Here is a 22,773-nt window from a genome sequence, read left to right on the forward strand (position 1 = left end):
ATCAAAGATGGTGGATAAATAAAGACAGTTCACTCAGGCCGTTTACAATTGAAATAAAAGTGTCAGTTCCGGTCTACTTAACTGGGTGTGTCTCCCATAGACACCAATGAAATAGCAGCTGGGTCTGGTTTACTTAGTTCAGGGATGTGCAACTTTGATGGGCGTTGCAGTGGCTCACGGGTCTACCTACCCACATATGCAGTCAGAGCTAGCCCTAGCCCTTTGGGGGCCCTAAGCGAAATATGATTTAGTTAATTGACTTTCATTGAATCAGAAAAAAACAGCGTGTGGGCTGTCTCGCTTCCTCTTCAGTCTGATAAAACTCTAAGCCACATGTGCCAAAACTCATTCCACAGAAGGCCGAATGTCTCCTGGTTTTCGATGCTCCCGTGTACTTGATTGATGAATTAATGTCACTAAGTAGTAAGGAACTCCCCTCACCTGGTTGTCTAGATCTTAATCGACAACCCAGCAGACACTAGGCCCTCCAGGGAATTAGTTTGACACCCCTGCTCTAAGCCTAGACAGAGAGGAAGAGGCGAAGCATGAGGGTTTACTCCGCCCAAAATCATTCATTATTAAGCAAGTGAGACGTTTTGTATGGTGGTGGGGGGGGGGGGGGCGACGACGACGAGCGAGTGTCAAAATTAGTCAAGAATAAAATGAATTGCTATTTTGATACGTGAGGCTTATTTGATCTAATTGAAGTTTCTTAATGTTGTTTCGCGTTTACTGATTTAAGTGTGATGCACGTGACTCCGCGACTTTGAAAAAAAAAACACTTTATATTGGAGTTGTCCCTGTTGAAATTCGAGACGGCTTATGCATATTCATAAGTATAGCATAGCGTCTCACTCTTCATTGAGTACAGGTGGTTGACGTCAACACCCATCATCGAAAATTCAAAAAAGTATTCAAATAGATGAGTAGGCAGGAGCTTGACAGCTCGCCGTTCTGCTCTGTGGACAACGAATCCCATTGTTAGGGCGGAGACATAGATATCTCGTCATTATATCTTTTATCTCTGGTCCAGGACTTTCATGGTAATTGCACCCAGGGGAGAACGACTGCCCACTCTCATTGAAGCCCCGGAAGTTCAAGGCTGACCGCGATACTCCAGGCATTGTCAGCAGAAAACAGGATCCCCATTATTGTGAATGGAATAATGGCGATCTTTGTGGTCAGTCTTCGCATAAATAAACACAAAATTGAAGAAAATCATGGTAACAATAATTACTTCTGAAACACAAGATGTATGTCCTTGAACCGATTATATTTTAAATGCACCCATAAGAATATATATGGATAATATAGTTTCTAATTGCAGTCTGCAGTATCCAATTCAGCCTTCAATTTGAGTTACTCAATGAGAGGGGGCAGCACTGAGCTTACCAGCAACGTCACTTCCAATGAATATCTTAAACTAAGCATTTTATGTCTCCATGAGATGCCATCTTAACCTACTTCATTTGACTTCAATGCGCTTTTCAGTCTTCACATAGGAATGAATGGTTTCACGTGATCAATGGCTTTGTCCATTCATATACAGTCCTTTCTCTGAGCAGAGGAACACAACCCACAATATAGCAATCTGGTCTCTGACAGAACAGTCGATGAGGTGGCATGTAACCATTGGTTGATGCATGCAACATCTAAGGAGGGGAACACGTCCAAAGACTCATCACAGAGAGCATGAAACAAACTGTATTATAAGGACAAAAGGTTGAACATTAAGGTTGTCTTCCCTGTGCAGTCTATAAATTGCATCAACCGATGGGTGAATTCCTGCCGTTTAATGCTGGGTTCATTCCTAGCCGAAAAGTGTCCCACCTGTCCATAAAAATTACAGGGCACTAAACTATAGTTTATAATACTGGTGCCGAGCTAGCGCGTTGCAGCTAAATGCTGTATGACGTGTTTATAGAATGTTTAGTCCCCTGTCGACTGAGGTGAATGAAGCTCCAAATAGCATTTTACAGTTTAGCAATTGTGTAGAAATGCAGTAAATGAGCTTCAACTTTGAAACATGAGCACTTTGCAGTGAGTGTAAGAGTTCCCCTTTTACACTAATGATATTTATGTATGCCTTTATATAGGCCAATAAACGTATTGAATAGGTACAGTAAAATGTGATTCCATAAACAGACCCATGTTCACAAAAAAAAAACTGAAAAATAAATTTAGAACATCAATTTTATTCTGTAATTTGCATGTATTTATTTGTTACCAAACTAATTATTTTGCTGATACAGAGGCAAATATTGGTCCCTATTCCATATCTTTCCATAAGGGCAGGTGTGCACAGTCTGAACCCTGTTGACATTATCCTCTCTTGCATGGAATTCATAGTAGCCTAGCCAGCATTATAAATTGTTACAAATATCTCAAGTTATTCAGCTGAGATTACAGGACTTTCTAATATGGCCTAATTCCTAATATAGGAATGTTAAAAATACTGCTGCCATTATGGGACACAGAAGTGACAGTGGTCATAACATTACAGACCATGCTATTCAAAGAGTTTAGATACGTCATAGGTACAAGTCTAAATCTTTTTCTCAAATACCTTCCGAGATATTTTCAAATACCTTCTTGTGTATACAGTAAATCTTTAAACACATTTGAATGATATATAATACTGCAGTCTTAATGCAGTTAATAGTTTTAGTGTTAGTCTTGCAATACAAACATTTTACGAGGTGTGTGAAGATTTGTCAGAGCAGTTTCCCTTGCCTGCAAAATATTGAAGCATGAAGTCAATGCATAGTTACTTTTTTTGATTAAATAATTGTTTTTGACTGACACTGTGAAGATTAAATCAGACAGTAGAATTACACTGTACTTATCTTTGGAGTGGTAGTGTTGATAATTTAAAAATAACATCAAAATTAAATGTGCATTGATTCATGTCATATAAAATACCATTGCTTCATAAGGACACTTTCATTTCTCCTTCATTTAAATTACAACTTCAAGGTAGATGGACAGATTGCATATAACTAGCTAGCTAACAGTTTATAAACACTTGTTAATACTGAAGATGGAGTTTGGGGTGGAAGATACTGGACCTGGAGAGATCAAATCCAATTGGTGTCTCACTAAGCATGGACAAAATGCTTGTTTATTTTAAATGTTAAGCTCAAAAATATGATCAGTGCGCCATGGAATAGGTCTCATCTGTGTAAGACAGATACGTCCAATAAAATGCTATAACCGTAATCTTCCAGCTACACCCTGTTACAGTTCCTACAAATGCCCTTGTGTGCAGACTGACCTTCCTGCCAAGCACTGATCCTACTGAACTTCAATTTAACTGCAGAAAAGAGAATTTAGGAATTTCAGATCTAGTCACAACTGTACACAGTAAACAGAATTTCAAGGACTAGGGCTACTAAGTTTCACTGGTACTGTGGATCGCTGGTCTAAGGTAAGTCTCTAGTCCTAGCACTCCTCTCGATCAAAACCAATCACACCACATGGTATGTTATGAGCATCCAACTACCTTTAGATAAGTAGATCAAATATAGCAGCCACATATTGAGAAGACTTTTGTAGAGACCCGTAGACTTCAATGCCAAATCAGTAGAACAGAACCAGCTGGATTTGAGCTATCTCCAGTTCCACCCCCTGCCCTATCCGAGAATGTCGCATGTTTGAGGACAGTAGGACCAATTGTAAGTAGCGTTAGTTTGTCCAGGAGTGAGCAGGAGCACCCTCGGTCCCTTTCAGGCACTCTGCTCTCTCGCCACTCTCCCTCTCTCCCTCTCTCTCTCTCAATGGCAGATAGCCAGCAGGAGACGTTTGAAGTCCCCACCACACTCAGATTTGATGGCATCCTTCAGGGACATGTCATACTTCTCCAGGTACATGTCTTTAATGGTCTCCAGATCATACTGTTGAACAGAATACACATATCTCTTTAGCTGACATTTGTCTGCTTTTAGAGTCCAAGTAAAGTAGTCTAAAAGTGGCATTTTCTTAATGATTACACAATTTCCTGAGCCATGTAAACTCAGCAAAAAAGGAAACGTCCCTTTTTCAGGACCCTGTCTTTCAAAGATATTTGGATTTTTACTAATTAACTTCACAGATCTTCATTGTAAAGGGTTTAAACACCGTTTCCCATGCTTGTTCAATGAAACAAACAATTTATGAACATGCATCTGTGGAACGGTCGTTAAGACACTAACAGCTTACAGACGGTGGGCAATTAAGGTCACAGTTATGAAAACTTAGGACACTAAAGAGGCCTTTCTACTGACTCTGAAAAACACCAAAAGAAAGATGCCCAGGGTCCCTGCTCATCTGCGTGAAAGCGCCTTAGGCGTGCTGCAAGGAGGCACGAGGACTGCAGATGTGGCCAGGGCAATAAATTGCAATGTTCGTACTGTGAGACGCCTAAGACAGCGCTACAGGGAGACAGGACGGACAGCTGATCATCCTCGCAGTGGCAGACCATGTGTAACACCTGCACAGGATCGGTACATCCGAACATCACACCTGCAGGATAGGTATAGAATGGCAACAACAACTGCACAGGATCGGTACATCCGAACATCACACCTGCAGGATAGGTATAGGATGGCAACAACAACTGCACGAGTTACACCAGGAATGCACAATCCCTCCATCAGTGCTCAGACTGTCCACAATAGGCTGAGAGAGGCTGGACTGAGGGCTTGTAGGCCTGTTGTAAGGCAGGTCCTCACCAGACATCATTGGCAACAACGTCGCCTATGGGCACAAACCCACCGTCGCTGGACCAGACAGGACTGGCAAAAAGTGCTCTTTACTAACGAGTCATGGTTTTGTCTCACCAAGTGTGATGGTCGGAGTCACATTTATTGACAAAGGAATAAGCGTTACACCGAGGGCTGTACTCTGGAGCGGGATCGATTTGGAGGTGGAGGGTCCATCATGGTCTGGGGTGGTGTGTCACAGCATCATCGGACTGAGCTTGTTGTCATTGCAGGCAATCTCAATGCTGTGCGTTACAGGGAAGACATCCTCCTCCCTCATGTGGTACCTTTCCTGCAGGCTCATCCTGACATGACCCTCCAGCATGACAATGCCACCAGCCGTACTGCTCGTCCTGTGCGTGATTTCCTGCAAGACAGGAATGTCAGTGTTCTGCCATGGGCAGCGAAGAGCCCGGATCTCAATCCCATTGAGCACGTCTGGGACCTGTTGGATCGGAGGGTAAGGGCTAGGGCCATTCCCCCCAGAAATGTCCGGGAACTTGCAGGTGCCTTGGTGGAAGAGTGGGGTAACATCTCACAGGAAGAACTGGCAAATCTGGTGCAGTCCATGAGGAGGAGATGCACTGCAGTACTTAATGCAGCTGGTGGCCACACCAGATACTGACTGTTACTTTTGATTTTGACCCCCCCTTTGTTCAGGGATACATTATTCCATTCCTGTTAGTCACATGTCTGTGGAATTTCTTCAGTTTATGTCTCATTTTGTTATGTTCATACAAATACTTACACATGTTAGTTTGCTGAAAATAAACGCAGTTGACAGTGAGAGGACGTTTCTTTTTTTGCTGAGTTTATAATGCCTTCAAGTGTTGCCATGGTAGTCCACAAAGTTAGCATAGCCTTGCTTGATAGCATAGCCTCCCCCAGTTTTATAAATGTGCTATGGAGAAATGATCACGTGTCCATAACAGAAAGTATTCAAAAATCACATAGATGCATGTAATCACAATGTAATCAGTGGTCACAAATTATTTGGTGTCTGATAGAACCAAGAACCATGCTAAGGTTCTGTCAGAGAGTTTGGATCCATATGTTACTGTACCTCAGAGCGGCATACAAGGATGCGGATGAGGGTGTCCTCATCAGTGCCTGCTCCTTTCATGGCTTCATTCAGTCGCCGGGCGAAATACAGCTGAGGGTTTTTAGCAACCCTCACTGAAAATAGAAAATCAAAAGGCATTCAAATATAGTGTCAGTTACTTCTAATTCGTTACTGGTTTATAGGCCTGTATTGTAAAACACCATTTCACATTTTGAACAAACGCAGGCTAGCTAGAGGAAATTCTGAACAGCCATCCACACAACCAACTAAATACTGAGTAATACCCACTTTACTCAAGTCACATGCATCCCTTCGGTGTCTCTGGCCTCAGATGATCTCTGCACCCACATACAAACACACACAAGCACATACCAAGTGTGATGAAGCAGTCCTTCAGTGTCCCAGAGACCTCATTATCAATGGCATCCAGAATTTCTGTTCCAGAGAGCTGGGGAAATCAGGGAGGGAATGAATATAAGCAAACACTAGTACAGAGGATAGCTACAACAAAAGGAATCTGATGTGCTTCCAATTAAATAGACTTCCAACAGGTTCTAAATAAACCACATTGAAGTATAACCATATATTATTATTTAGATCTATAAATATTCAAGGCACTCATTTCAGCTTGTGTGAACAGACATAGGCTGCTTAACAGTGGACCCACCTGCTCATACACCTTGAAGGTGGCCTGTAGCTGAAGGTAGTTTCGGTTGGCCAGGACGAAGCTGAAAGTGGATTCATCCGTTCCAAAACATCCCTCACCAGCCTAAATAGTAAATATGATTGAAATAAAACAGGTAAATCCACTTCTTGATATTGTTGTTTCTTGAATGTACTTCTCCGTGCCATACCTCAAACAGGGCGGTGGCATCTGCTTCAGCCAGACCCTCATCCACATTGTAACTCTCATCTCTGGTGCCCTAGAACAGAAAGCTTTCACTGACTTCTGTGGTGAGATGAAATGTAGCCTTTCTGTCCGGCTCAGGATATTGTATCTGGCCTCCATTTTACTAATGAAAGGAAATCGGAAAAGCAGGCAGACTGCCAAAGAGCCAGTGTGTGTGTGTGTGTGTGTGTGTGTGAGAGAGTGAGACAGAAAGAGAGACCGAGAGAGAGAGACTTAGGGTTAAGAGAGAGGCCAGGCAGAGGGAGCTCGATTTCAGTCCAAAGAAATCGAATTGTGTTACATGGCAAGAGTCCAAGCGTGAAATCATGGGGCCACTTACCTGTAAAAGAGCAGTGAGCAGGTTTCTCACATCTCCACTAGTGTCCCCTTCGACATCTGATTCCAGGTCCCGTTCATGCACTAGAGAAGTCACAGACAGACACAGACAGACAGACATAATATGAGATTAAGGGCAGAGGAATGGGAGTTCCCTTGTTATTTATAACTGCTGATGTCATTATTCTATTTCAGCCATTGTGGAAAGCGGGTGTCATTCTGTTAAGATTCTTCCCAACCCGTTGTGGTTTTCTGTACTGCTGATTCACTTCTGATTCAGGATTGTGGTTAAAAAAACATCTTGTTATTATGGGTGTCATAAAAAAAAGGCTTTAAAAAAAAAAATCTCAACCCTAATCAAAAGTGAATCAGCAGCACAGAAAACAGGATGGGCAGAATGGAAACAGAACGTCCCCGATTCAATTAGAACGTATCCAAACCCAAAAACCTGGATAGATGGCAGCGTTCGCGAATGCTGTTCATGAACTACAGCTCTGCCTTCAACACCATAGTGCCCTCAAAGCGCATCACCAAGCTAGGTACCCTGGGACTGAAACCCTCCCTGTGCAACTAGGTCCTGGACTTCCTGACGGGCCGACCCCAAGTGGTTATGGTAAGCAACAACACCTCTGCCACGCTGATCCTCAACACGGGGACCCCGCAGGGGTTCGTGCTCAGCCCACTCCTGTACTCCCATGACTGTGTGGCTACGCACGTCTCCAACTCAATCATCAAATTTTGCTGACAACAACAGTGGTAGGCCTGATTACCGACAATGAAGAGACAGCCTACAGGGAGGAGGGGAGAGCCCCGACGGAGTGGTGCCAGGAAAATAACCTCTCCCTCAACAAAAACGAAGGAGCTGATAGTGGACTACTGGAGACAAAAGTGAGAGCACGCCCCCATCCACTTAGACGTGGCCACAGTAGAGAGGTTCAAAAGCTTCAAGTTCCTCTGTGCACGCCACTGGCAACCTAAAAGGGTCCATTCACACAGACAGCTTGGCCTCACAAAACGTCTACAGATGCATCATTGAGAGCACCCTGTATCACCGCCTAGTACAGCTGGTACCGTCTGCTTTAGAACTTTAGTCACTGTTCTAGATTTTGATAATGTGACCTGTATGCCTGCAAAGCCTCATGGGTGTCTCAAGTTACGCCAACTATTTACTGGAGCCCAATGAATGTCCTCCTGCGTTCACAACCCTGGTAAGTAATTCTGTTAGAAATAATGATGTAAAAAGACAACTTGATTGAGTGAGGGGTAGCATTGATACTGGCTCGATTTGGCTGTTTCACCATTAAGGATGCCAGCTTTAAGGTGCAGTGTGAGGATGAAATTGATACTTACCCTGAAAGTAGCATTCCTTGAACATGTGAATATCCTGTTGGAAAAGAAAGAGAGAAAAATAAATCATCTTAAGCAGACCGTTATGTTTTTAAATCTTGAACAGCATTTTCTGTTTCCCATGACTTATAGGATTCTATTCAGAATGAGACTGAAACGTACAGCGTTTGTGGCGGTGCACAGAATCTCCACCAGAGTGTCCTCATCAGTGCCTGCTCCCTTCATGGCCCTCCTGAGCTCCTTCACTGCATAGACGACTGGAGGGTCCAGCATGGCCAGGACGGCATTCTCAAAGTTCCCCCCCAGCTCACTCTTCAGCACATCCACCAACTCCTTCTCCAGAGAAAGAGAGAAAGCAAGAGAGATTGTAGAACACATTGGGGGGGAGGGGGATCTCTGACCATTCTTTCATACAGAATCTTTCCAGATCCTTGATATCCTTCATCTGCGCTTATGGACTGCCCTCTTCAATTCAAACCACAGGTTTTCAATGGGGTTCAAGTCCAAGACTAAGGCAAAATGTTGATTTTGTGGTCAATTAACAATTTCTTTGTGGATTTTGATGTGTGCTTGGGGTGGTTGTCTTGCTGGAAGATCCAATTGCAGCAAAGTTTCAGCCTCCTGGTAGCGACCTGGTTTTGGACTAAAATGTCCTTGTACTTCAAAATGTCTTTGACCTTAATATAGGCCTCAGGACAAGTGGAAGCAAAATAGCCCCACCCCCATATTTTACAGTAGGTATGAGGCTCTTTTCTGCATATGCATCTGTTTTTTGACACCAAACCCACAACTGGTATGTGTGACCAAAGACCTTTATTTTCCATGTCATTTGACCATAGCACCGCCTGGAGTTTGCTAAACGGCATTGGCACTTGGATTGGAACCGGTGCCATGGTCAGATTCTTCTACTTCTAATAAAATGCGTGTGGTACTCACATCGTCATATTTATCAAAATAGGCCTGTTTAATTTCCATCCGCTGGGCTGCACAGCGGTTAGCCAGTATGTCAATGATGGCTTGTTCATCAGTGCCTGCACAAAAGGACACAATCAATCAATAAACTGGTGCCACACTGTACCTTTAAACAGCATTTGCACAGATATGTTAATTATAAGTAAACACACATTGACAGACCGTTCCAAACAATCTCTCACTCACTGAGCAGAAGCATCCCTGGAATGCCATAATTATACATTAACTAAAAAGATCGCAACTTACCCAAGCCTTTACAGGCTTTGCGTATGGCCTTTATATCAGCCATAACATCAAACTCCTCATATGGCACGATAGTGGGCTGAAATTAACAGCATATTTTTTTTCATGACATAAACAACACAATAAAATGCTAATATCAACACAACCACCAACAGTGTATCTCAATGTTGTGTTGGGAATTTAAAAAAAATACACACTTAGTAGGTCAAATCTATTGTAACACACTACAACAGAACGGTCATTTCTGCTTTCCCTTAGCCTAGTTCTTCATAGGAGTCATCATATCTGCCACCCCTCAAAACAACAAATGATTGGACATCTGAATAGCTTTATAAAAAAGTGTTGAATCAATTGTTAACATATGTAATAAAACTGCAGTAAGCCTATATGTAACATGACATGGGAGGGGGAGAATGCAACGGCAAGAAATGCACTGGCTCAGGAATTTGGCCGCTGCCATGTATTAACCAAACAAAGTAGAAGGGCGCAGCGCCCCATAGGCGAAATTGAGAGGACAATGGAAACACACTAATCCCCCTACTCCCACCCGTACCCTTCCTCTCGGATTCACTCTGTTTAGGCCTACATTCATCTAACGGGATTGTGACGAATTCCGCAGAGTGGCCACTTCCTCTGCGTTTCCCCTGCCTCACTGTCACATGCGTCACATGTGTGACATTTCAAGGGCTATGTGGATAAAAATAAAAAAAACAATCTCAGAAAGTGATCCATAACCCCGCATTCAATTGTGGTAATGTGTAATCTTCCGTGGCCACATTCTGCACGCAGTTGACCAAATTACGCGAGATTTTATTTGAGATTAGTGTGGAATGTCGTTTGGATAATCGTTTTGATGAAGATGTCCATATCCCTTACAATGAAACATTTACACAGCAATTGTAAAAATGTATTCAACGTATTTTATATGCCTATACTTTTCAATAGATATGCCTTATTTTACTACGTTTTCTTCCACATCTTCGAGATTTTTTTTTTCTGACCATAGGGTAGGGGCCTAAATGTTAACATTTCATTCGCATTTCTAGCCGCAATTTCAGCATGCGCACAGGCCAACGTTTGGTGCGTAAAAAAAACCAGCATGGTACTCACTTGACAGTTGCCCATTTTCGAAATGTTTGTCCGGCTGTTGTGAGTCTTGGGCTTCTGGCGAGAGTCGGATTCTTTACCGTAGTTGTGGAAGGACTGGCGAGTGAAACGAATGTGCAACGTCACCGCGCAGAAATGTAACGGAATTGAAAGCACCTCCTTCAGTTAACCATTTACTTACATCGGAGATGGCGACTCGAAAAGCGCCTCTACGATCTTAATCCATAAATTTGAAATGTTATGAACACAAAACTACATTTACGATTACTATGGGGATATTATAAAACATTATTATTCTCTAAACTCTGTTATACTCAAAGATGATTCCAAGAGACTACATTGATACATATGCTACTCAGAATAATAAAGACATGAACTTTGTGCGCCAATTGTCTATACTAGTAAATATGGATTTATCAATAATTACTAAAAATATACCCAAGTAAATCAAGTAGTCTAAGAGCTAGACCTACTAAAACTTTCCAACGAAAATGCTGATTTGAATCAAATTCAACCTGCTGACATGATTGATGTCTGTGCGTGCCCACTGTCCACCCACACTAACGAATACAACAGTAAGATCAGGATTTATGTCCAGAGTATCACAGTGACAACTAGACACCTTTTCACAGCCCCCTCTCATGTTGATTAGGCAGGCTGCTGTTCATTGAAATTACAAACCTGGTAGCCTACAGTTTAATCCCAGCTTCTTCCCTGCACTTTAGAATTGGCTCTATGTTAATTAGCCACCCACTGGAGGAAAATAATGCTGTCCCCACTGAAGTTAAACCCAGTTGGCCTAAAAAAAAACAATGGGACAATTAAATATCCCAATGCCACAGCAACAGAACTGTGCAATTAGAGAGAGTGACTCAACCTTTTGGATGTTAATGTGCAAGCCAACCCGACAGCACCAACAGGAACAGCCTATTCAATGTTATCAACTTTCCCTTAATTAATTACCCTTACAGGAAGTTTGCAGGTGACAATAAGGCATTAGAACATACATTTAATATGTATTAGACAATGGCCAATCAGCTATATTTTATACAGATAGAAAATACCTATAGTCGCATGTTATGTCATCATTGTGGTACATTGTATATACAAACGTTAGTGGCCACCTGAAGAGCGGCTTACTGTATCAGTGCTTGTTTGTGCATCGGTCCTCATGTTGAAAAGCTTTTTGTAAATACTATAGTTACACTACCCATTGTTTCTTTGTGAATCATTCAACCCAAATATCAGGTCAGTATCAGAGGATAGATTTCCACATCACTTCACCTACAAAGCAATGACATTGAGACTTTATCAATTTTTTTCACCCAGTCTCTTAATCTGACAGGAGAGTTTTATTTCACTACAACTCTGGCTTCAATATACATACAAAATGACTCATATAAAATGGTTAAAATATGAAAAAAAAGAATTCTTTGACTGTAGGCAGACAGTCAGTATCTTATCGCTTTCGCGACCAGTTAGGAGCTTTTTTTGTGTACAGTCTTATCTTTAGTGAGCCACTGTTTCTATTCATTATCTCACCATGCTATCGATCTGTCAATTACCACTGTAGCATTTATGTGTGTGTATGATATATATATATATCTTACTGTTTATGTGCATCGCTACCATTACAACTGATTTGAACACCATCAGAATGTGTAAAACCTAAGTTCCAGAATTGTTTTGAGTGTGGTTATGCCCGCATGGGAGTTTGAAACAGTAAATGAACCAATAGATACAAGTGCCAAGGAGTGCTGAAATCCAGCTAATCGATGACTTATCTACCACCTATGGGACAGAAGTCAGCAGAGCGCAGTGTTTGGTCTACTACTGCGTTAGTTTAATGGGTTTATCAGTTGTCTGAGCTGAGCATCAATCGTCCGGGCTGGGGGACCATAAAATGGCCGTCATTTGACATGCAGATGAAAAGGGATCCCGCTGAAGCGTTTACAGCGGAGCTGAGGAGAGAACAAAGACAGCATTCAGAGGTCAATCTATCCACCAAAACAGGGTTTAATGGGCACTATGAATCAGCATCCAGACTATGTTATGACCTCAAACAACGTGCTATTCAAAGCGCTCTGAACAAATTAAGGGACTCGTTCACAAACATCGGCACATTCTAAGATCTGATGACTGTATCTGTAATGTGTTTTCGGACCCTCCCTCGGTTGTATTCTCGCGAGGCAGAAATCTCAGAGATCGTTTTGATACACTGATTTAACATACAAAAATACCCCCGCACAACGTCTATTTGCGCCTTAACCCGATGGAAACTACAAGTGTAATGGCTCTTACAAATGCAGATCCTTCAAAACACCCTCAAACAGGGAAACAGATCCCAATCAAAGGCGTTATCACGTACTGAACTCCACTAAGGCATTTATTTATCTTGTAACTGGTCCTTGTGGTAAAAAATGATGTGGGTAAAATGAAGCGCGAATTATAAGTAAGAATCTCAAAAGCACCATTAGGTACAAAAACTCTACATACCCAGTTGCGGCCCACTTTTTTGGAAGCAAACCACTCTATTTTATCCCTTCGTTATATCGGCATCGAACAAGTCCCCTTCCCTAGGAGAGGGGGGTGACCTTGAAAATGTATTGTTAAAACGAGAGGCTGCCTGGATCTTTCATTTAAAGACCCTTGCTCCTGTCGGTCTCAACGTAGACTTTGATCTGAAGCCATTCTTGTGATTTTGCTACTCATTGTAAATGTTTGTAGGCTTATGTAGCCAAATTGTATCTATGATCGTATGTTATCCGTTCATGCTTTTTAAATGTTCTATTTATATCTGTAAATTAACCAATAAAATCAAGCCACACCCAGCCATGATTACAGACACCTGTGTGTCCCTTGAAACTATATAAACTAGTGACCCGCAGTGTTTGTCATTATACCCTGATGACGACAGCTTGTCTGTCGAAATGTTGGTTATTCAATTATTGCGGTTCTCCTGTTCTTTTTCAAATGACCTCAAACAAGACTTGCTTTAAGTCTGGGTAACTCCTGGTGCTATATCATCTATAATCAAAGTGTCACGTTTCACTGGCTTCTTTAAACCTCTAAATGTCTAAGGAGGAGGGGGGAAATTGTGGAATTGTTTTGAGGTGGTGATTTAAAATGAGTTTGTAGCTCAAATGGTTCGGACACTACAGACAGAAGTTGGCACATCAGCGTTACCAACTTCAGATGAGTCACCATCGTGTTCGTGAGAGTCTCCCTTTTCCATAGAATAGAAAGGTCAAACCGTAGGCCAAACCGTTTCGCGAGAAGACCGATTTTCGGGATGTCTCATGGTCTGACAAACACCGCTGTAGCTCGGCAACCTTCCACCACATATGCGGAAGGCCGACAGGCGGATGCTGCTTAAATTGACGGATTCTTTACAAGGCACAGTTATACAGTGCATTCAGAAGGTATTCAGTTTTGTATATGTAATAGATTTGCAAAAAAATCCCAAAACCTGTTTTTGCTTTGTCATTATGGGTTTTGTGTCAAACCGTATTGATGAGGGGATTTTTTTTTTTAAATTCATTTCAGAATAAGGCTAGGAAAATGTTGTAAAAGTGAAGCAGTCTGAATACTTTCCGAATGCACTGTATAGTGGATAGAATCTCGGATCCACAAATGGTCTTGAGGTAAGAGTGCTGGTCTAGGATGAGATCCCCCTTGTCCATATAATCTTATTAATTATGTAAAAAGGCTAAACTCTCCCCTAAGAAAAAAAATTAAAAAAAATAAAACTGATTCTAGATCAGTGCTCCAACTCAGACATCTTGTGAATATGGGCCCTGAAACCTGTTAATAAAGGTTACCTGCTTCTATGTAGTGAATGGTAGTGGGGGAGACCGGGGAACAAAGTAACACGGGCACAAAGTAACTAAAAAAACTCTCATTAGGAATAATTTAGACAGCTGTTATTCAATGTGCTAATGTTTGGTTAGTGTATCTCCAGTACCTGCCTAGGAAATGTTGCTTAAATCCATAAATAATTGTTTTATTGACCCCCCCAAAAATTTGGTTGAATTCTAAATATTCTTGCTGGCTCTCTTTTTTGATTATTGACCTGCAGAACATTTCTCATGTATCTAATCATGTATCATTTTTATCAATAAAAATAGGTATTTTGATTGGTAAGGTTGATGACAATAATTATTAAGACTCGGATTAGAGTTGTAATGGGGGTTAATTGTAACATTTGTTACAATTAAATCCTTAACCTAAAATTCTAATCCTAACCCATATTATTTTCATACTAAGCAAAAGCCTAAAACTTTTACTTTGTTCCCTGGTCTCCTCTACTAAACATAAACGTCATGTTGATATGTTACCTGTTCCTGGGGTATAATTTCTGTGGAACTGAACTTGTTCCTTCTCACAGAGTCCAGGTGGTAGTTTGGGGCTCCGCTCCCTGGCATCCCCCAGGTGCAGAACTGCATTGTCTCATTGTGCTGCCAATGACAAGGCGATTGAAGTGCAATCTGTCAATGTCCGTCCTTCCAATTGAGTCAATCACTATCAGTGACCATTCTTGTGTATAATTATTCCAAACAATCATGAAAAAAATGGTTTAGGATCCATTGGACTACTTTGAGGCAGGGTATAATGAGGATCATGTGACTAAAAAAGGTGACAAGTTCCTGTCCGATCTCTATATAGAAGGAATGGGTAAAATAGAATAATTATGCTTGCGATGGCTCACAGTTTGTTCGGCGGTGGTAATCCTTCTCCTCTCCCTCGCTTTTTGTTGTCTCTTCTCCTCCACCTGCTGACACAGGTCTTTGTAGTAGTGCCTCTTTCTTTCCTATAAGTTACAGCATATTGGTCATGGGGTATGGTTCAACATAAAAAAAAAATGCTAAATTAGCATGATCTGCTCTTTTAACATGGACAAAAGCTTATTTTGGGGGGCACAACAGTTTATAGAGTGATTACCTCTCTGATGATGTCAGAATGCTTCCTGGTTACTACTGGTGGGATCCTGATGACAGGTCCTGGCTGAGAGGAGGTTGATGGTTTTCCCTAGATTAAAGATATCAATATATTGTGTTATGGCAGAGTCTATCCTATGTGTTCCATATATGAATCAGCTTAGCATGTTGGATGATTGAGTCAAATGTAGAGCAACACTGGCCTCCCGTGTTTAATTGAAGCTAGTACATGTACCACTACTGGCTCATTATCAATGATGTCAGTGAACAAAAAGCCAACTATATAAATGTTGCTTAGTTTATTCAGGACTGTAAAACGTTAATGACATTCTTACTATATCAATACCAACATAATATCAATAGAGGGTTCTGATACCTTTGTGAGTCTGGATGAATAAGCAAATGAATCCGTGTTGTTGCTTCCATCACTGTTGGTTAGACTTGCATTGCCTTTCAGCATCAGTAAAGGCCTACCGACTAAAGTGGGAACAAGAACACAAAAGTTACAGTTTACAATTGGTATGTCCAGTGTGTTTCTTTGTACATTAAAACACAGGGAATTAGTATAGGATCTTACCATGATCTTTTCTGATCACCGTCATCTGATCAATTGATTGTACCCTTCTCTGAAAAAGAAGGTAAATACAGGTTACCACTGTACCATTGTGTGTGTGTGTATGTGTGTGAACATCATCTCAGTTACAGTATATTACTCACCTGGCTGTACCTAGATGTGGATACATCGAAGCCCTTCCGTACTAGAAGGGCTGGTCTAACACATTGGTTTAGATTGGAACCACACCTTGAAACATCTGAAATGTGGCATCATTTGACTAATTTAATCTATAGTACAAAGCATGTGAAATAAAAAAAGATCATACTACTATACTTATATACAAAAATATTTTCTGGTGTTAATCCTGAACGCCTGTGACCGATTATGACTGAATAGGGCCCCAGGCCTTTCCAATAAACGCTATCCTATCTGTCTCTTTGTTGTAGTGTTCAATACATTTTATTTCCAAATCCCACTATCAGGCTGACTCACCAGGCTTTTTGTCTTTCATGTCCGTGACTGTGTAGTCAAACACATGCTTGGTTTTCCTGTACAGTATGTCCCCCAGGCTTTCCGTAGGGGAGAACAGCGAGAAAGGAGGTCCTGATCTTCTGCAGAGCCTTCGCACTGCAAAACACAGGAAGTGACAGAGGACCATGACACAAACCAGGTGGCTTCACAGAGGAAACCTCCATTAAGACACTCCATCATCATGATCGTACCTAAGCACAGACATCCTGGGATGACTCAATGGGAGGCAGATATTTCATAAAAATGATCTATGATCAAGGATTATTTGTAATTATACTGATTAAACGACACCAGCGCGGGGACGATCCATCTTCAACCTCCCTTAGTGTCATTTATCATTATATTGTTTGTGACTCAGATCTCTTGAAACTAAGTTATGTCATCAATGTGATTTATGATAACGCATACCTCCATTTGTAACAGTAATGTTTAAATGACTAATAAAAATAATAATGACTGAATGATCTCACTTCTGTCCCTGAGGAATGCAGCCTCATATCCCTCACTGAAAGGCTTTAGTGGTAACTGAAAGCAGATAGCGTAAACACAGTGAACCACAGCGGCCCTAAGAGCAAGGGCTTTCAGTAGGCTTTGAGAAATCTCAACTACAGGCTCTAGCCAAGTACTATCTACATCAAGCAAGAACATGAAACAGAAAGTATGGCATAACCTTAGGTAACGAGCAAGTTTTTTAACGTATTATAACATACAACATTCATGCTGAAATTTCATACAACATTCATGCTGAAATTTCAGAGAAAGTACAAGGGAAAAGAGTGTATAATGACGTACGGGTGGGAATTATGGGCACTTGTCCTTGATTCAGACAGTACGTTGCAGAGGAGGCTGGAGGGAGGAGTTATACGAGGACGGCTCATTAAAATGGCTGCAACGGGAAAAAACGGAGCGTATCAAACACATTAAACATATGTAAATCACATGTTTGTTCCATTCACTCCATTCCAGTCATTACAATAAGCCAGTCCTCCTATAGCTCCTACCACCAGCCTCCTCTGGCACGTTGTGACTCACCAGTGTCTTGGCCTGATCTTTCATCCTTGTCTGCGTTTCTGGTACACTCATCCCTTATAAAATAAAAAGTCATGCTTTTTCAAATGCCAACATTTACAGTATACTGTACGAGAGCAGTTGAAATTGTAAAAGTTATAGGCCAAGTACTGCAGACTAACATTCTGAGGACATAAGCTAGTTCTTTCTTTGACTGAAAACAAAACAGTCTGCTTAGGTAGTTCTTAGTTGGCATGAGAGATTACAGGTAGTTGTTGATGTAACAGACCATCATTGATTATGTCTACAGTGTACACTGTACCTTTATCACTTTGGAGCTCGATATTTTCTTTTGGTGACTCACATTTCTGAAATTCAAATCAATTCTATTTATGTATACGTTTCAATTGTTCAATGAATTCTATATTTCTGTGTCTGCGTCATGGGAGGTCCTTGTTCTTGTTTACCGTTCTTGAGGTCTCCTTTTTATGAACTGGTAACTCTGGGAGTTTTGCCCCCATGACTGACATCCATTCTAAACACAGAAGCAAACAGACTGTAATTGAGAGAAGTGTCAATAACTGATACATTATTTCCACTGCCTATTATCTGTTATGCTAGTTGTATTGTACAGAGTGAAATAATTATTACCTTCTGTGACTTCTGGTTTTGTTGCATGTTCAGCGATTCCCTCTGTATCATCATAGTCATCACCATCATTATAATCCAAGGTCACAGTCCTGAAAGAAGTCTCTTGATTCGTAATGCCGCGTTCAAAACAACTGGGAACTCGGAATTCTCTAACTTCCCGAGCGTTCAAGACAAAAATAGTTTTGAACAATCCAAGGGAACTCAGAGCTTTCTCGAGCTCTGAGTTCCTGACCTGAAGATCCCTGACGTCATGATATGACATCGTTTCTCCCGAGTTCCCAGTTGTCTTGAAAGCACCAGTACATGGCCTATGTTGGCCAATCACCCTAAGTACTAGCATGAAAAGGGGATAGCTGCAGCCCAATATGGCGGCCAGAGACTGGGTGTGTCGAAAGCGCACATGTATTGGTCTGACTTTCTGTCAGCGAGTGCTGAGATTTGTGGAAACATGACTGTGTATGAATGCGCATCGAAATTAATTTGAGGACGTTTGGGGACACTCAGAATGGTGGTGTCGTTAAATAACTCGGGCACTGGAAAAGCATTGCATGTAAATGCACGTATGTTAACATGCTGTCATGTTGTGAACATTTTACATGTATCCCATTTCATTGCAATTGTATAGGCTAGTGTACGCAATGTCATTATTAAACTTGTCGATGCCCCATTTCTAAACACAGGGGCAGACATGGGTTGCGTGCCTGGCTGCAAGTTTGCTGACAAGCCGTTGACGACCAATTTACGAAGTGAGCTTCCCGGGAAAATTGCCTACACTGATACCCGTCTGATACTAGCGCGTTACAAAATCAGGGGATGACAATTAGGTTACCCTGAAGGCAGATCTTCATGTTTCGTCACGATTGCTTTAATACAAGTTAGGTGTGTATGTGAAAATTATTGAGACTGAACAATACTGTTCATGGCACTTAGTACAACGGTAACAATTTGCCAAGTTTGCTTTCATAAAAGTTTGAGTTGTATGTGATTAGAAATGCTTTAGCATCCTCCATGCACTTCCGGAAAGCGACTGAACAAAATAGGGTACTCTAAACCGTGGCACTGGCAAAAACCCTGTTCAATCAAAATGTATTTTTCCCCATTTCTTTCGACACGCTTACTACTCCGAGACCAGTCCGGGACGCTGCTACCTATACTTAACTAGCATGCCAATACACGGGAAATACTCACCTGCGCAGCACAGATTCACTCCGTTTGCCGTGTCCAGGAGTGTGGCTGCTCATACTGGCTCCACGTGTTGACACACTCACCCTCCCTTGGTCCGTCTCATCAGTGAGACAGAAGAACTCCTCCGCGACACTTTTCATCTCCACACTTCGCCTGCCCTTCATCCAGTGCACAGACAACATTTTAATGGTCAATCAGCACTAACACAACAACAAGAGGGCACAAATGTCATGTAAGGCATCATGTGCATTCACATATGAATCAGTTGCCATAGAGAATCTAACCAAAATGCACTCACATGTAGGCTGTAGGATCAGGCTATGAGTCACAAACGAAATGGCAAAATCAAGTCGGTTTCTAAACAAGGGTTATTGGTGTGGCTAGGGGATGACCAGGGAGGACCCCACAGCCTATACACATCTCAACCATGGAACCTTGTGGTTTACAACATTAACATTATACCTTTATTGTCAACCAAATTCAAGTCATAGATTTGACTATCGAAATAACTCTTCATTTCCTGAAATGAACGATGTCGGTCTATTCTTTCTTACAGAACTTTATTTAGTCTTTATTTAGGGGGATCACTGATTTAACATGAGCAATGGCATACACATCACTCCAAGTGGTTTCCTACAGAATGAACGAGGGAAGCATAGAAACCATTGCCAGCCCTACAGTACGCAATCCCCGTGCATGTGGAATAAATACACACCACAATTGATGGACACTGCATTTCCTGAGCAGAACTGAACTGGTCACTTTCCGGAGTCTCCATACTTTCCCTTGATGGTAGATTTGATGTAGGCCAACTTTTGAAACAAACCAAGTCATGAGAAGTAATTCAGTAGCCTACAGCATTGATCAAGGTGATATATCGTTGATTTATGAGAATAAATCAAAATGCAGGCAGACTGTGGTCATAATAAACATATTTGAGAGCTTCTTCAGTAGATAAAACAACTCAAATAAAATCATTTAAATTCATACAGTCAATACTTACAAGAACTGATCTTATATAACACTCGCACATAAAATAATAATTTTGGACCGCAGACGACTCAGATGATAGAACCCGATCAGAAATGGGAATTTGGGAGAAAGCGACAAAGATGGTGTCGCGAATGGCGCTAAATTGATATAGAACGTTGCTACTTTATCATTACGTCATAAATGCCGAATGCCATGACAACGCGCGTCTCTGATTTCTTCATCAAGTAGGCCTGAACTGCGCACTGCTTTCATTCATGTTTTCCTCGTTTCTGTGACAGTAGCCTACTGGTTGTATCCACGAGGGGTCAGTGCACAACCACTGATTTCCCTCAGGTTGAGGACCCGTTCTAGCAAAGTCGTTGTGCGAAAATGTAATAGTATACTAAACAACGCTCTTGAAGCGAGGATGCAAGTGTAATAGATTAGAAAATAGCAAACTGTGGCTTAAAGGCTACAGACATTCAATTCCTTTACTGCAGCACGAAACAGATAGCCTATTGGTATTGATTGCACAGGGTCATAAGCTCCACACGATTCAAGTCCAAACTACTAACAATACAGGCTTACTTCAAAAATAATCACGTTATAACCCTAATAGAAGCCATTTAAATCTAATAGCAATAAATTGCCAACTGACTGTAAGCCAAATGCCCCCCTCGCTCTCTCACACACTCTCTCTCTCTCTTTCACACACACACACACACACACACACACACACACACACACACACACACACACACACACACACTCTCTCTCTCTCTCTCTCTCTTTCACACACACACACAAACTCCCTCACACACTCTCACACACACATACTATAGACTTACCCTACACAATCTTATAAAACTGGTGCGGGTGGAGAAGATGTGGGTGTGCTTCCAACGAGCAGACAGTATTTTCTGGCAGGCGCACACAGATATTTCTCACAGAAATGGTCTTCTCTCCACACAAGACAAGAGGCTGCTGGAAGGAGCTTTTAATTGGGGGAAGGTGCCACAGGGGCATGCAGTTAATCATAGCAAAGTGAAGGAGAAAGACAGAAGAATGATGATTTGGGAAATAGTCACCATTCAATGTGTGGAGACTTTTGAGGTTGGCCTGAGGAAATCCTGACCCGGTATTTTCTGTCCATGTTCTAATTGGAGTCTATAGACTACTATGTGTTCAGTTCATTGGCTTGTGTATGTGAATATAGCCTCTAAGCTTCCTCAATTCCTGAATCAATGCTATATGTGTTCATTTGCTTATTTAAACACTACAATCCCTCAATGACCTCCCAAACAGTATAGATACATAACAATAGTCTTACATTTGTATTGGTCAGACACTGACTCCCCCATACCAATCTATTGCATGTTTAAAATATTTTGATAATGACAGTAAGTTAGTTTATAATCATATTTAATCTAGACAATAGCTCACATATTATATTAATTGTTATTGAAACTGCTAAATTCATTTGGTAGATTGCACCTGTTGCCTCTTGAACACAGAGATAGACATGGTACTTTTTATGGAAATTACATTCAGCAAAAGTCCTTCATTATCACCGGAGAATGGACATAAATCAAGATGATGATGTCTGATTGTATATCTCGCTCAGATAATAACTTATTATCATGCACAAAATACAATGACTCCCAACTTTTAAATGGGGGCATATTGATGACAAGTGAAAGTGGTTGGCTGAAAAGGTGTTACCAACAATGTTTTTTAACTAACCATCCAAGCATAATAAGCTTGTCTCAAAATCTCAATGAATATGCATCAGGCTATTCATTTCAATAAGTCTTGGACCTAATTTTGTTGATTTGATGTGCAGTATTGCAAAGGTGTGCTATAGTGTTTACAATATGAGGCCAGATAGTACTAAGTAGGGTAATAGCCTATGTCCTGTCGTGTTACATAATAGGCCTATATCATTTTCTATGTCATGTCATCACTGCAATTACGATAATTGATTCATTTCTGTAAGCCACACATCCGTATCATTATTATGGCCTCACAGTTAAGGACATCCATAAGATTGAAGCATCCAATGCAGATACATGTATTATTTTAATGACGTGTGAAGCCTACATATGCCTATGGCCCATACACACACGTGTAGCTTGATATGTTTGTTTCCCTTGCAGCGTGACACAGGCTAAACACCTATATGTGCGTAATAGCAGGTCAACGTGACATTATCCAAAGCATCTGATTTCCAGCAGTTC

General features: G+C 41.3%; 2 protein-coding genes across 6 annotated transcripts; both read right to left on the reverse strand.

Annotated features, from left to right (window-relative positions):
• Positions 1–2,176: 2,176 nt before the first annotated feature.
• On the reverse strand, positions 2,177–10,845 carry LOC115195691 (annexin A13). The gene is made up of 11 exons (XM_029755817.1): positions 10,700–10,845; positions 9,593–9,668; positions 9,311–9,405; positions 8,537–8,707; positions 8,378–8,411; positions 7,032–7,111; positions 6,657–6,725; positions 6,470–6,571; positions 6,175–6,250; positions 5,803–5,915; positions 2,177–3,893 (listed from the first exon to the last, which is right to left on the reverse strand). Exons 1-11 carry the CDS (start codon positions 10,712–10,714, stop codon positions 3,774–3,776), a joined length of 951 nt encoding a protein of 316 aa, XP_029611677.1. The 5' UTR covers positions 10,715–10,845; the 3' UTR covers positions 2,177–3,773.
• A 1,162-nt stretch (positions 10,846–12,007) lies between these two features.
• Positions 12,008–20,664, reverse strand: LOC115195692 (uncharacterized). 5 transcript variants are annotated; one of them, XM_029755819.1, is made up of 16 exons: positions 20,568–20,664; positions 20,280–20,376; positions 19,568–19,722; positions 18,380–18,468; positions 18,196–18,263; positions 18,051–18,096; positions 17,753–17,805; positions 17,191–17,245; positions 16,682–16,816; positions 16,351–16,445; positions 16,211–16,259; positions 16,010–16,110; positions 15,638–15,724; positions 15,405–15,506; positions 15,034–15,153; positions 12,008–12,657 (listed from the first exon to the last, which is right to left on the reverse strand). In XM_029755819.1, the coding sequence occupies exons 2-16, from the start codon at positions 20,340–20,342 to the stop codon at positions 12,607–12,609; spliced, it is 1,269 nt and encodes a 422-aa protein (XP_029611679.1). In that variant the 5' UTR covers positions 20,343–20,376; positions 20,568–20,664; the 3' UTR covers positions 12,008–12,606. The 5 variants fall into 5 exon arrangements, with proteins under 5 accessions (XP_029611679.1, XP_029611682.1, XP_029611681.1 ...); XM_029755822.1 differs by lacking the exon at positions 20,568–20,664 and having other exon boundaries at positions 19,648–19,722; positions 20,280–20,364; XM_029755821.1 differs by lacking the exon at positions 20,568–20,664 and having other exon boundaries at positions 19,568–19,717; positions 20,280–20,322.
• Between the last annotated feature and the right edge of the window lie 2,109 nt (positions 20,665–22,773).

Source organism: Salmo trutta, chromosome 6 (genome assembly GCF_901001165.1).
Source record: "Salmo trutta chromosome 6, fSalTru1.1, whole genome shotgun sequence".
Lineage (NCBI taxonomy): Eukaryota > Metazoa > Chordata > Actinopteri > Salmoniformes > Salmonidae > Salmo > Salmo trutta.

Coding starts and splice junctions, on each gene's coding strand:
- LOC115195691 (XM_029755817.1), bottom strand. Junction 7,112..8,377: donor CAAGGAATGCTACTTTCAGG/GTAAGTATCAAT, acceptor TGACTTCTCTAG/TGCATGAACGGGACCTGGAA. Junction 6,251..6,469: donor CCTTCAAGGTGTATGAGCAG/GTGGGTCCACTG, acceptor TGATTTCCCCAG/CTCTCTGGAACAGAAATTCT.
- LOC115195692 (XM_029755818.1), bottom strand. CDS start 18,719: ATGCTAGTACTTAGGGTGATTGGCCAACATAGGCCATGTACTGGTGCT. Junction 18,264..18,379: donor AAAACCAGAAGTCACAGAAG/GTAATAATTATT, acceptor TTCTGTGTTTAG/AATGGATGTCAGTCATGGGG. Junction 15,725..16,009: donor ATTCATCCAGACTCACAAAG/GTATCAGAACCC, acceptor TCTTTAATCTAG/GGAAAACCATCAACCTCCTC.